This window comes from Alnus glutinosa, chromosome 1 (genome assembly GCF_958979055.1).
Source record: "Alnus glutinosa chromosome 1, dhAlnGlut1.1, whole genome shotgun sequence".
NCBI classification, from domain to species: Eukaryota; Viridiplantae; Streptophyta; class Magnoliopsida; order Fagales; family Betulaceae; genus Alnus; species Alnus glutinosa.
The window spans coordinates 19694337-19706717 of NC_084886.1; the positions used below are offsets into that span (position 1 = coordinate 19694337).

The 12381-nt window shown below is 38.4% G+C and overlaps 1 protein-coding gene across 1 annotated transcript; it reads right to left on the bottom strand.

Annotated features, from left to right (window-relative positions):
• Positions 1–8443: 8443 nt before the first annotated feature.
• Positions 8444–12381, bottom strand: LOC133876358 (loganic acid O-methyltransferase-like). Its single transcript, XM_062314630.1, has 3 exons — positions 12245–12381; positions 9229–9882; positions 8444–8997 (listed from the first exon to the last, which is right to left on the bottom strand). Exons 1-3 carry the CDS (start codon positions 12338–12340, stop codon positions 8662–8664), a joined length of 1086 nt encoding a protein of 361 aa, XP_062170614.1. The 5' UTR covers positions 12341–12381; the 3' UTR covers positions 8444–8661.

Sequence of the window (12381 nt, forward strand, 5' to 3'; positions counted from 1 at the left end):
TATTTTCAATAAAAGCTGAATCAGGCTTGGGTTAAAAACCCTACCCGGCGGCCCAAAACTCTTAGACCCGAAATCTTTTTGGGTTTTAAACCCTACCCGGATGCTCAACCCGTTTACCCGAAAACCTTAGTTTTGACTCATTGAAACCCAAAGCCTGTGAGCCGCTGCCCCTATTCCATCCACTGCATCCTTATACGGCAGCCATGAGAGGCCACTACTTAGCAAGCCACAGCGACCCCTGTGGTTCGCAGTTCACCCAGACCCCAGGTGGCAGGTGGCCTATGAAGGATCGTCTGTCACAGTGACGGGGATAAAGCCGCAGGAGCAGCCTCTCCTTACACGGCAATGACGGGTAAGGAGAACCCGTCACTGTGACGGGGATGAGGCCGCAAGAGTAGCCTCTCCTTCCGCGGCAATGACGGGCTTGGGTTTCACTCCGGATCTGTGGGTTTCACAGCAAAACTCATGGGTTTCACAGTGCGATATGGTTTCATGCTTTTTAGTTTTCACAAGGCAAAACAGTAGATGATCATAAAAACACCTCTGTCGTGAAAAGTGTCACAAAACAAACTGTATACTTGAATAGAAAAATATCCAAGTTAAATGCTAGACTGAGCAAATATAGCCTAGAGATAGACTAGGCTAGGACTGTGTAGATTGGCCTCCTGTCGCCCACCGGCCGCCTATTGGCCGTCACCGCGCCGACGCCGAACCACCACCGACTTCCGGCGGTCGGTAGGCAGTACAGAATCTACCTACCGATGTCGGTTCGGTTGGTAGGCGAAACGATTTCCCTGAAATCGGTTTTCGCACCGACCCGAACCGACTGGAATTTTAAGAAAAAAATATGAATCAAAACCACACCGTTTTGTCCATCCTATATATTCATAATTCCTGAAAGAAGTCAAGAATCTAACCTAACCTAACCTGAAAGGCTGAAACATCGTTAACCCTTCAGCAAATAAAAAGCTCAAATTGATCTTTGTCGTTGCCGTTCTAAGAACAGAAGAAGTCTATATTCTCTCTGACCCTCTTGCTGTTGCCAACACCGTCAAACTCTAGGACTGAAACACATTCTCTCTCGGTCGCTCTTGCCGAGCATTGACTTATTTTTAAGGGTAAACAACTTCTTTTTTTAAGCCTTATTTCTTATGTACATATTTTTCTATTCAAATATATTTATTTATTTAAGCTTATTAATTATGTACACTTTTTGAGACATTGGTTTGGGTGAATGGTTAATCTGCTACTTTTTCCAACACATGTATAATGGCAAGTGACAGCACAAGACATGAACGTGCGTTGCCAGTCTCGAGCCATGCGCCACGTCGTATCACCTCTACAATGCAACGTTCACTTGTTTGAAAAACTACTCTCATCTTTCATAGACTATTGATCCAAGTTTTAAAGAAAGTATTAGCTTTCATAGACTATTGACTATTTGCTGTCGATGCTTAAGTTAAAAATTGATACGTGTGCAATTCCAAAGGGAACCCATCCTTGCCTTTTTGTAGTGACAAACAGTGGATTCTTACTATTGGTCAAGATATTTTGCAAAAAAGATACTTGTTTTTACGTTTTTTATTGAAAGGAAAAAACCTAGAATGACATGCAAGTGTTTCTAGAAGCTCTAAAGAGAGATGGTTTAAACTCAAACAAATCCGTTCGGTGTGAACTTCTCTTCAAGTCCCCTCGTATTGCAGGAGAAAAAGCTCTCTTAAGCTCATCTGTAATGAGCGTCTCTCTCTACAAAATAAAGCCCTCTCCCTCATTTGCATCTCTCTCATTTGCTCTTTCCAAGCAAGATCCTGCCATCTTGATTTTATGGTTTGATGGTTTTTGTCTTTCTGGTTCTTTTCTAGTTCTGCGATCTACCAGCCAACCGTCGCCGTCACCGTCACCACCACCATAATCATAACCTTGCGTCCCTGCTGCCTCATGAACCAGCGAAGTCGAAGCCTGTTTTCCATCGGTCTGATCAAAACAAACTAACTGCAAAGCCTCACTCTCTAATCAATTACCGACCGTTACCGTCACCGATTAACCGGTGACGGTAACGGTCGAAATAGACCAATTCGGAAAGAAGTCGGTGAAATTACCGACTTCACCGACAAAGTCGGGATGGTAGGCGGAAAACCCCCCTACCGTCCCCAATTCCCCCGATACCCACCCCTAGACTAGGCATATATAGAATCTCTATTACAACTATATCAAACTATATAGTTACTACGTCTCAGAAGAATTTCATGTGGTATACGTAGACTATATTCATGTGGTATCGTTTTCTCTTTAATTTTTTTAATTTTATTTTAATTTGTAGTTTTTTTTTTTTTTTTCAAATTTATAAAGACAATTTTGTGTTATTGAAAAAAATTAGGGCCATTTTGTCTTTTTGTTGATCTTCGGAGGAGATATTGACATATTTTGGTAAATTAAGGGAGAAATGTGTATTTTTTTCTTAATTATATAAATACCTCCGGTCATTACTTTGCTCAAGTGAGGTGAAAGAAAATTTTTTTGCAACAATCAAAGAATCTGAAAAACAGAAATTTAGAAAGAACTTATTCTGACATATGGCTACTAGTGTTTGTAGATGGTTATACATTGCTCTTCTTTATAGGAGTGTAAACTTGGAGTGGGTTTCCGGTTATTGCCCAATAGCCGGGAACGTCCCCGGTTGGTTACTGAATTTCAGTAACCGGAACTAAACCGGCTAAAACCAGTTATTCGGACCAGCTACTTAAAAAAAAAAAATAAATAAAAAATAAAAAATAAATAAAAATAAAAAAATAGATCTGAAAAATACAAGTCGAACGTGTCGCGGAGCACCCTGGTATAACTAGTTCTCTCTCTAGAACGTTCTTCACAAGACATCTACTCATGTAGTTCTCTTTCTAGATATATTGGACCTGTCGACCTGAGATATTGGACCGTGACAGATTCAAGAAGAAGAAGAAGAAGAAGGAGGCAGGCGGCGTGAAGATTCAAGTAGAAGAAGAAGGCTGTTCCAAAAAAAAAAATAGAAGAAGAAGGAGGCGGCGCGCAGCTTGAAGAATGAAGGGTGAAAGAAGTATTAGGGTAAAAGGGCAAAAAGTGGAAACTGGAAACTTGGAAAGGGCAAAAGAAGAAAGTCTGGAAAGGGTTTAGAATATTTGCTTTGGCTACAGTACAGTAACACTTTCTTTAATATAAGGAGTAATTATATTTTTTCCCCATGAACAATCAGCCTATGTCATTTTGCCCTCACGAACTACCACTTCGACCAAAAAAGAGCATCAAACTACCATCTTTACTGCTTTGCCCCCTTTCGTCAAGGAATCCCGTTAACTTGGATGAAATATGCCATTTTTTACCGTTAAGTTTGATTTAAAGACCAAAATGTCCCTACAGTAATTAATAAAAAATATTAAAAAAAAAAAATTGAAGGAAAGGGGGTGGCGACAGCCACCCCTGAGGTGGCCGGGTGGCCTGCGAGCCACCCCTAGAGGTTGCTCCAGCCTAAGGGGTGGCCGGAGCCACCTTAGGGTGGCTCGCGGGCCACCCACGGCCTCTGGGGTGGCCGCGCGGCCAGCCCTTAGGCCGGGGTGGCTCGCAGGCCATCCGGCCACCTCAGCCACCCCCTTTTCCTTCAGTTTTTTTTTTTTTTTGGTTGTTTAAAATGAGGATATTTAGGTAATTTTTGAAATTGAGTTAGGGCATTTAAGTCTTTGCATGAATTAGACTGACGAAAGGGGACAAAGTATGTAAAGATGGTAGTTTGATACTCTTTTTTGGTCGAGGTGGTAGTTCGTGGGGACAAAATGACATAGGCCGGTAGTTCATGGGGGGAAAAGGTAATTACCTCTTAATATTTTCTAAACGTACTGCATGTCTGCATGCATGTAGAAATAATATTTTTTTAAAAAAAAAAATTAATAGACATGAAGCCGGTTACTCAGTTATAACTGAAATTTTTGAAAACTAATACCCTGGGTACCCCGGTTATTCGGTTATAAATAATTGGGTACCAACTCGGTTTTTCGATTTTTCGAAGCCGGTTTCTCGGCTGGTAATAATTGGTCTAGATTTACACCCCTACTTATTTATAATTAGGCCAAGGACTTTCAATCTTTATTGGTTAGCTGATTTTTTTCCTCCCATAAAAAAATAAAATCAAAATAATATTAAATATAATAACGTAATTATATTTATTTTATAATTATAATAAATTTGACATAGAGACATATGAAATTTGTTACCGTTGACACTCGGTCTCGTTTTTGTCATGTTCATTACAACAACAAGACAAGGCAAACAAATATAATATAATAACCCTAAAAGCAAGACAAAGATTAAAATACCCTTATTAGATGTACTTAGACTAAAGTAAAGTTAGTATATACATATATTAATTCTGTAACAAATCGAAGTAGTAACATCAAAGCTCACACACTGCCGACGAGTGACATAACACACCCAGGATCAAATCAATGTAATAAAAGGCCATTCGCAGTTTCAATTTGGGCTTTATATCTTCAGCCAACCACTGATACACTACTTCAGAATGATAGTAATAGCATTCTTCCTAATAAGATTATTAAGGCTATTGAGCAGAAATTCAATCGGTTTTTGTGAAAAAGAAATCATATTGGTTTTGCAATGACAAAAGTGGCTTGGGATGAGGTGTGCTATCCTAAGAAGGAAGGTGGTCTAGGCTTGAAAAGTATGGAGGTTTGGAATATATATTTCTTCCATGTTGCGTCATGTGTAGAGTCTGTTTGCTCGTTCAGGCTCCATTTAGGTTGTTTGGGTCACGAGTACCTTTTGAAGAGGAAAAGCTTTTGGAGTATTACTATTCCTCATGATTGCTCTTGGAGCTGGCGAAAGCTCCTGAAGTTACGAGATATTGCTAAGCTCTTCCTAAACTTTGACGCTGGAGATGGGTCAAATATTCACATGTGGGTGGACAATTGGCATCCTGCTGGTGCTTTATTTGAGCAATATGGCTTTTGGGTTGTGTAAGATGCTGAAAGTAGGTTGGAGGCTAAACTCTCTATTGTCATCATCAATGGTGATTAGTGTTGGCACCCTGCCAAGTCTGATGCCCTTATAGAAATCCAAAGTCATCTCCTGGAGATCAAAATAGGTGTTTGTAATAAGCCTATTTGGTCGACTTCTAAAAAAGGCTTTTATGTCAGTTTTGATACTTGGGATGCTCTCAAAATAAGGAAAACAAAAGTTGATTGGTGGCAACTTGTTTGGTCACTACAAAAATCACTACAATTGGACGCGTGTCTACAGTACTGGTTACTGTAGACACGCGTCCAATTAGACACTTGTCTTCTGAAAAACGTGTCTATTTGTACCATCTTCACAGTTTGACACGTGTATTTAGTACACGTGTCCAATTGGACACGCGTATTTAATACACATGTCCAATTTGACACGTGTATTTAATACGCGTGTCCAATTGGACACGTGTATTAAATACACGTGTCCAACTGTTATTTTTTTCAAATATAATTTTTTTTAATTAAATAGAATTTCAACAATTGGACACGCGTATTTAATACGCGTGTCCAATTGGACACGTGTATTTAATACGCGTGTCCATTTGGACACGTGTATTAAATACACGTGTCAAACTATTATTTTTTCCCAAATATATATATTTTTTTAATTAAATAGAATTTCAACAATTGGACACGCGTATTTAATACGCGTGTCCAATTGGACGCGTGTATTTAATACGCGTGTCCAATTGGACACGTGTATTAAATACACGTGTCAAACTGTTATTTTTTTCCAAATATAATTTTTTTTAATTAAATAGAATTTCAACAATTAGACACGCGTATTAAATACACGTGTCAAACTGTTATTTTTTTCCAAATATAATTTTTTTTTAATTAAATAAAATTTCAACAATTGGGGACGTGTATTTAAATACACGTCCCGGATTGGGACAGTTGCGCGGGAGAAATGCTGGCTTATATATGTGTATATATGTATATATATATAATTTTTAAAATTCAAATAATATAATAATATAATAATAGATTAAATATATATATATATCGGAAATGGGTAGTAGGAAGCTACCCATTTCCGATCTGAATTCTCTCTCTCTCTCTCTCTCTCTCTCTCTCTCTCTCTCTCTCTCTCTCTCTCTCTCTCTCTCTCTCTCTCTCTCTCTCTCTCTCTCTCTCTCTCTCTCTCTCTCTCTCTCTCACTCTTCGTCACAGCCGCACCAGCCAGCTTCTGGCCACCGCACATCAGCCCTTCCCGCCGGTGAGACGCCCTCTCTCTACCTCTCTCTGCTCGGTTCTCGGTCTCTCTCTCTCTCCCCCTCTTTCTCTCTCTCTCTCTCTCTCTCTCTCCCTCTCCGTCACAGCCGCACCGGCCAGCTTCCGGCCACCGCACATCAGCCCTTCCCGCCGGTGAGACGCCCTCTCTCCTCCTCTCTCTGCTCGGTTCTCGGTCTCTCTCTCTCCCTCTCTCTCTCTCTCTCTCTCTCTCTCTCTCTCTCTCTCCGTCACAGCCGCACCGGCCAGCTTCCGGCCACCGCACATCAGCCCTTTCCGCCGGTGAGACGCCCTCTCTCCACCTCTCTCTGCTCGGTTCTCAGTCTCTCTCTCTCTCCCTCTCTCTCTCTCTCTCTCTCTCTCTCTCTCTCTCTCCCTCTCTGTCACAGCCGCACCGGCCAGCTTTCGGCCACCGCACATCAGCCCTTCCCGCCAGTGAGACGCCCTCTCTCCACCTCTCTTTGCTCGTTCTCGGTCTCTCTCTATCTCTCTACCTTTCTCTCTCTATCTCTCTCTTCCTCTCTATCTTTTTCTCTCTCTCTCTCTTTCTCTCTCTATGTATCTCTATGTCTCTCTCTATCTCTCTCTTTCTCTCTCTATCTCTCTCTCTCTCTCGCTCTCTCCCTATCTCTCTCTGCCGCTCTCTGTATCTCTGTCTCTCTCTACTCTCTCTCTCTCTCTCTCTACTCTCTCTATGTCTTTATTTATTAACCCAAATAAATTTAAATAAACAATAACAGAATTTAATTGAAAAAAAAAATTCTAAATTGAAGTTTTTATTTAATTAAATAAAAAATTTATTTAAAATGCACATTTCAATTTGAATTTTTTTTTTTAAAAAAAATCGGTTTGACACGTGTATTTTCATACACGTGTCAAACTGTGCAGTTAGTGACTTGCACATCTTACACGCGTGAGACGCGTGTCAAAATGCACGTGTCAAACTGTTTGACACGTGTACGACACTGTACACGTGTCAAAATGCACGTGGCAATTTGTAATTTTTTTTTGTAGTGGGTTTCCATATGTTATTCCTATACATGCTTTTGTCTTGTAGTTGGCTATGATGGATTGCCTTTTCACTAGTGATCGTCTCTCCAAATAGGGGTATAAGGGTGATGTTTTGTGCCTTTTCTGCAGAAGTGGTATGGAAAGTCGAGATTTTTTATTTTTTTTTTATTATTTTTTTTTTCTTTTTAGTCTGGTTTCTCTTCCTGTATTTGGAAGCTGGGTGGAATGCTTCAGTGCAGTATTTCTTCACCTCCTTCCTCTTAGCAGGATGTGATTGGTATGGGGTGTAGAAGTTGGAAGTCGAAGTCCATGGTTGATGTGCTGAGCAGACTGGTCATGAGTTCTACAGTCTGTAATCTGTAGCGTGCTAGAAATGAGTTTAAGTATAAAGGTCAACCAAAAATAAAGGAACAAGTTTTAAAGGTGATTATTTGGGAGGTCCATTCTAGAATTTCAGGAAAAGGGTGATTCAAAAGGTCTAGGGAGAACTTTAATCTTTGTCAAAACTGGAATCTTCATGTTAATGCGTTGATGTGATTTCAATTTCTATTTTCATTTTTGTGTTTTTGTACATGGTTTTTTCTTGTGTCCCTATTTCTTGTCTAAGTTGTATTTTGGTTTAGTTTGAATGAAATCGATCGACTTATTCATTAAAAAAAAGAAAAAGAAAAGTATGATAGTAATAGCATTTTCAATATTGAGAATATATATATATATATATATATATATATCCATTCTTGAAATTAAGTGACGCTGGACTGAAAGGAAAAACAATATAAAATAAATATAAATATTACGTTATTTCAAAGTCTTATCAAAATAACGATAAAAAGGGGTTGAACCAGAGTCTAACTGGTCTTGGCAGAGCCTCACCACCAAAAGTGAAGAGAAATCATGCCTCCAAGAAATAAATATCTTTATTTATTTATAGATCATAATCTATCTCCATACGAATACAAAGAGCATTTAAATAGACACTGTAAAATAAACCCTAACCCTAACTCTAATTAGACTAACTTTGGGCCAAGCCTATTATTGAATTACAAAATAACTCTAACCTTATTTTGACTAATTGATTGAATTTGGGTCAAACCCATTATTGAATTGTAAAGTACATTAACTCTTAAAATACAAAACCTACATAAATCTAAAGACCGAATAATATTCTTACTTTATTATGCATCATTAAGCTAATACATGAAATAAAGTTTTAGTTCGCAGCAAGCATTGTAATTTCGGGTAATACTGAGGAGAAGGTAAATAATTACAAAAATGCCACTGCACAGCCAAAATTCCGGATGAAATCCGGAATTTTTCCTTCTCCGTAGCACTGCTCTTGTATTTCTGGCCACCAGAAAATCCAATTCTAATCATTTGGCTTGCATTTCAGAAGGACAGACAGTAACAATGTTTTTTGGTTCTCATTAAGGTTTAAGAATTTGGTTGCAACTTTCTTAGAAAAGCGATCAAAGACCTCATCCACGATGTCATTTCCAAAATGCTTTTCAAATACTCCTCCGAGTCCGGCTCTGAGGGTCAAAGTAAGCGTTTGGAGGCTCACTTGGTTGTCTTGGTTACCGAACTCTTGGATGCCCTCGATGCTGAAACGCTTACTTCTTCCAAAGGCTGCCATTACCTCTTTAGGAGATGGGAAATAAATGGGCAGGTTGACAGAGTCCAGTTCTGCTTCAGAAACTAATCCCTGCAATCAGGATACCCATTAGGCTCTCATGGAAAAATCATCTATAAATTAACCAAAATCTTTTGCTTTCAGTGTTGGTCATTTGGAAGACACCTCAATTCTACATAGACTCCACATTGGATAGTTTTGTTCTGTTTTTCTTAATTTTGTTCATGTATGATACTTCCAAATTAAATGGAAAAGCATTCGCGTACTTAATTTAGTCTCTATCTACTTATTAAGCTTTCTTACCACTTTTTCCATGTCCACCAGGCAAGATTCCAGAAGTTCTAGATGTGTACAAATGGTGACGTCAGAAGAGAGAATGACGTCTGGGACAGCAGATATGAGAAGCACCATCAACCCTCCAACGGCAAGCTCTTCTGCTCTTGCACACAGGAAGGACTCCATGTCCATGGCATATTGAGTTGCATAGGCTTCCACAACTTCTTTCTGAGCATTTGTGTAATGTATCCTGCCTTTATTCCATGCAGGAGAAGTTTTGTCCGTAATCTCTTTGGGCACCTTGGAGAGCCAGTTAAGCGAATTAGAGGAGTGAAAAATGTGAACAGTGGCTTTGGGAAATAGGCGGCCGTAGAAAGAGCCTGGCACCGCAGCGGTTAAGTAGTTTCTGTTTGGTGGGAAGGACTTGAAGAGAGTGTTGAAGTCATTGGAGGCATGGTCGTTAAAGAAAACTTGGAATTCTGGGATCTCATTTTCTGATTGCTGGTATTTGAGTTCTATGGCATCTACAATGTTTTGCACTGCAAGAAAGGTGTTGGGTCCTGTAGAACAACCCAAGTCTGCAACAAAAATTGAGTTTAAAGGTGCAGAAAGGGTCTTGATGTCAAATTTCTTGACAATTGCCTCCTTGATACTTTCTTTGGCTGTTTCAATACATCTTCTCTGTAAACCAGCAAAGTCATTATTTTTAGTTTTAATGTCTTCATTTATAACCATTGTTATGCGTGATTATAATAATGGAAGATGGGTACAAGAGACGAGCCGGTTGCTTGAATAAAAAGGGGGTAAAATTGTCTTACTCTTCTTTTTTAAAGAACCGGCTTTTTTTTTTTTTTTTTTAATTCATTTGAAATGGAGAGGACGTGTGGAGATTCACATCTAGCAATTATTCATTTTTGCTACAATGGTAAATTAATAGACATATTGTGAGTTCAATGACTAATTTTATGGGGAAAAAAGAAATATTCAATCTAGAACTTCTCTAACGAACATAAAAGGTAATATGTAGTAATTTTTTTTTGTTGGGAAAAAATAAAAAAATGGTCGAAGAATAGTACTCTAATTATTTGAGTAGCGTATAATATGTGTTTAAACAACTATATCCAAGCTAGCTAGCTTGGATATATAGGGCGTATAAATATGTTAATTATAATTAGGAAAAAAGGTGAATAATGTAAACCATGCAATGCAACATACATATTACGTGCATTAACAGTGACGGAGGAAGGGGGCCGGCAGGGCCATGGCGCCCCCCCCCACAATTTCTAAAAAAAAAAATTTATAAGTTTGAAATGCTCCTGTTCTTGTCTGAGCTCATGAGATTTTTCCTTTAGACCTGCCCACATAAAGATCCTCCAAGACCGTGGTGGGTGAAGACAGTTTTGTATCTGACAGTAGCCTTGGAGGCAGCTCCAAGCACTTGGTGACAAAGACGTCAGTGACGGTGGCGAGAGCGGTGCAGGGCCTGGGCTTGCCTGGTTTTTCCTCCCAGCGAAATGGGACCAAGGCTGAGCTATGGAGTGGCGGGGTTAGCATGTCGGAAGGCGCCGTTGACTGCATCAGTGGGACTGAGAAGAGTGGTAGCTTGGATGTCAGGCTTCCCACCGCCTCTGCCACGCTTCCCATCTCTCTCTCTTTCTTCAGATTAGGTGCTTTGCTTTCTAATGTTGCATAGACTTTGGAACAATCAAGAAGAGGGGGGAAATTCCTCAAAAGTCAAAAGAAAAGGCTGGCCCAATTCCTCAAAATTCCACAAAAGTCAAAAGTGGGACTGTCTTTATTGAGGAGAAAATGCTAAAAGAAAAGAGCATCCCTATTATAGTTATCATGTGGTCTCATATATTGCCGTTGAAAATTAAATTAGCAAACGGATGTGGTTTTTGCTGACTCGGGACATTTGAAATTTATTTTGTGAATTTGTGGGTACCGGTGGATTTGTTTGGTAATTTCTTCTTTCACTTTCATCTTTTTATAGAAGAAAATTAACTTTAAAATGTTTTAATTTTTTTCATGTTTCATATCATATTAATTACTTTTTAAACAAAAATTTCACTGAATTCTAACTCGGTCCAAATTATATATATATATATATATGAAACCCTTACTTTCAAAAAAAAATAAATAAAATTGGCCCCCTCTTACTAAAATGTCTGGCTCCATTCCTGTGCATTAATATATTGTTTTTTCTTCTTTTTCCTTCTAATATTTTTTTTTTGCTTACCATATATTATTTGACCCTCGAAACAAGTTCCTTGATTGTCCTAGATTCCTTGTTGCTAAAATCTTCCTATCAATTGTGTTTCCTGTACCAAAACCATTCTGATGCAGATAAGGCAAGAATACTTGGTCCTTAAATTTATTTAGGCTTTATATTTTAAGAGTTAATGTATTTTGCAATTCATAATGGACTTGGCCCAAAAGATAGTGAAATTAGAGTTAGAATTTATTTTCAGTGTCTATTTAAATGCTTTGTATTCTATGGAGACAAATTATGAATAACGAAAATAGATGTTTTGTTTGAAATGTGATTTATCTTCTCTTTTGGTGATGAGACTTTGTCAAGACTAGTGAAAATCTGGTTCAACCCCTTCTTATATATCATTATTTTAGTGAGACTTTGAATTAACGTAAGATTTATCTATCTCTTTTGTTATTTTTTGATCTATTTTATGAAAATCCTTTCCGTCATACTTCGACAGAAGGGGATTTCCACAAAATAGATCAAGAACAACATAAAATAAAGATAATTCATACGTTAATTTAGAAGGTATACATAGAAGATTTAAAAATAAAATATAAATAGAGAAATATATCGGAAGCAATAGGAAAATGATAAGAGAAATTTAAAATATTTTGGTATTAGACACGTACATCCGCCGATAAAAATTGTCAGAAGGAATTAATGTCAGACAACCCAGTAGATGTGCTTCTATGTGCATGCTTTTACATACATGTGGCAGAATAGTATTGGAAAAACAACAGTGCAAATTATAAAATAAAATAAAATAAAAATTGAAAATGATACCTGATGTCTGGAATTTTGAGCATAGCTGTAAGCTCCATCTCCTTCATTCATTGGATATGATTCTGGAAATTCATTAATACTCCTTCTGTCCTCCATCTCTAAGTCTCTCCCCTCCCACTAGATCGTCGATCTATGTA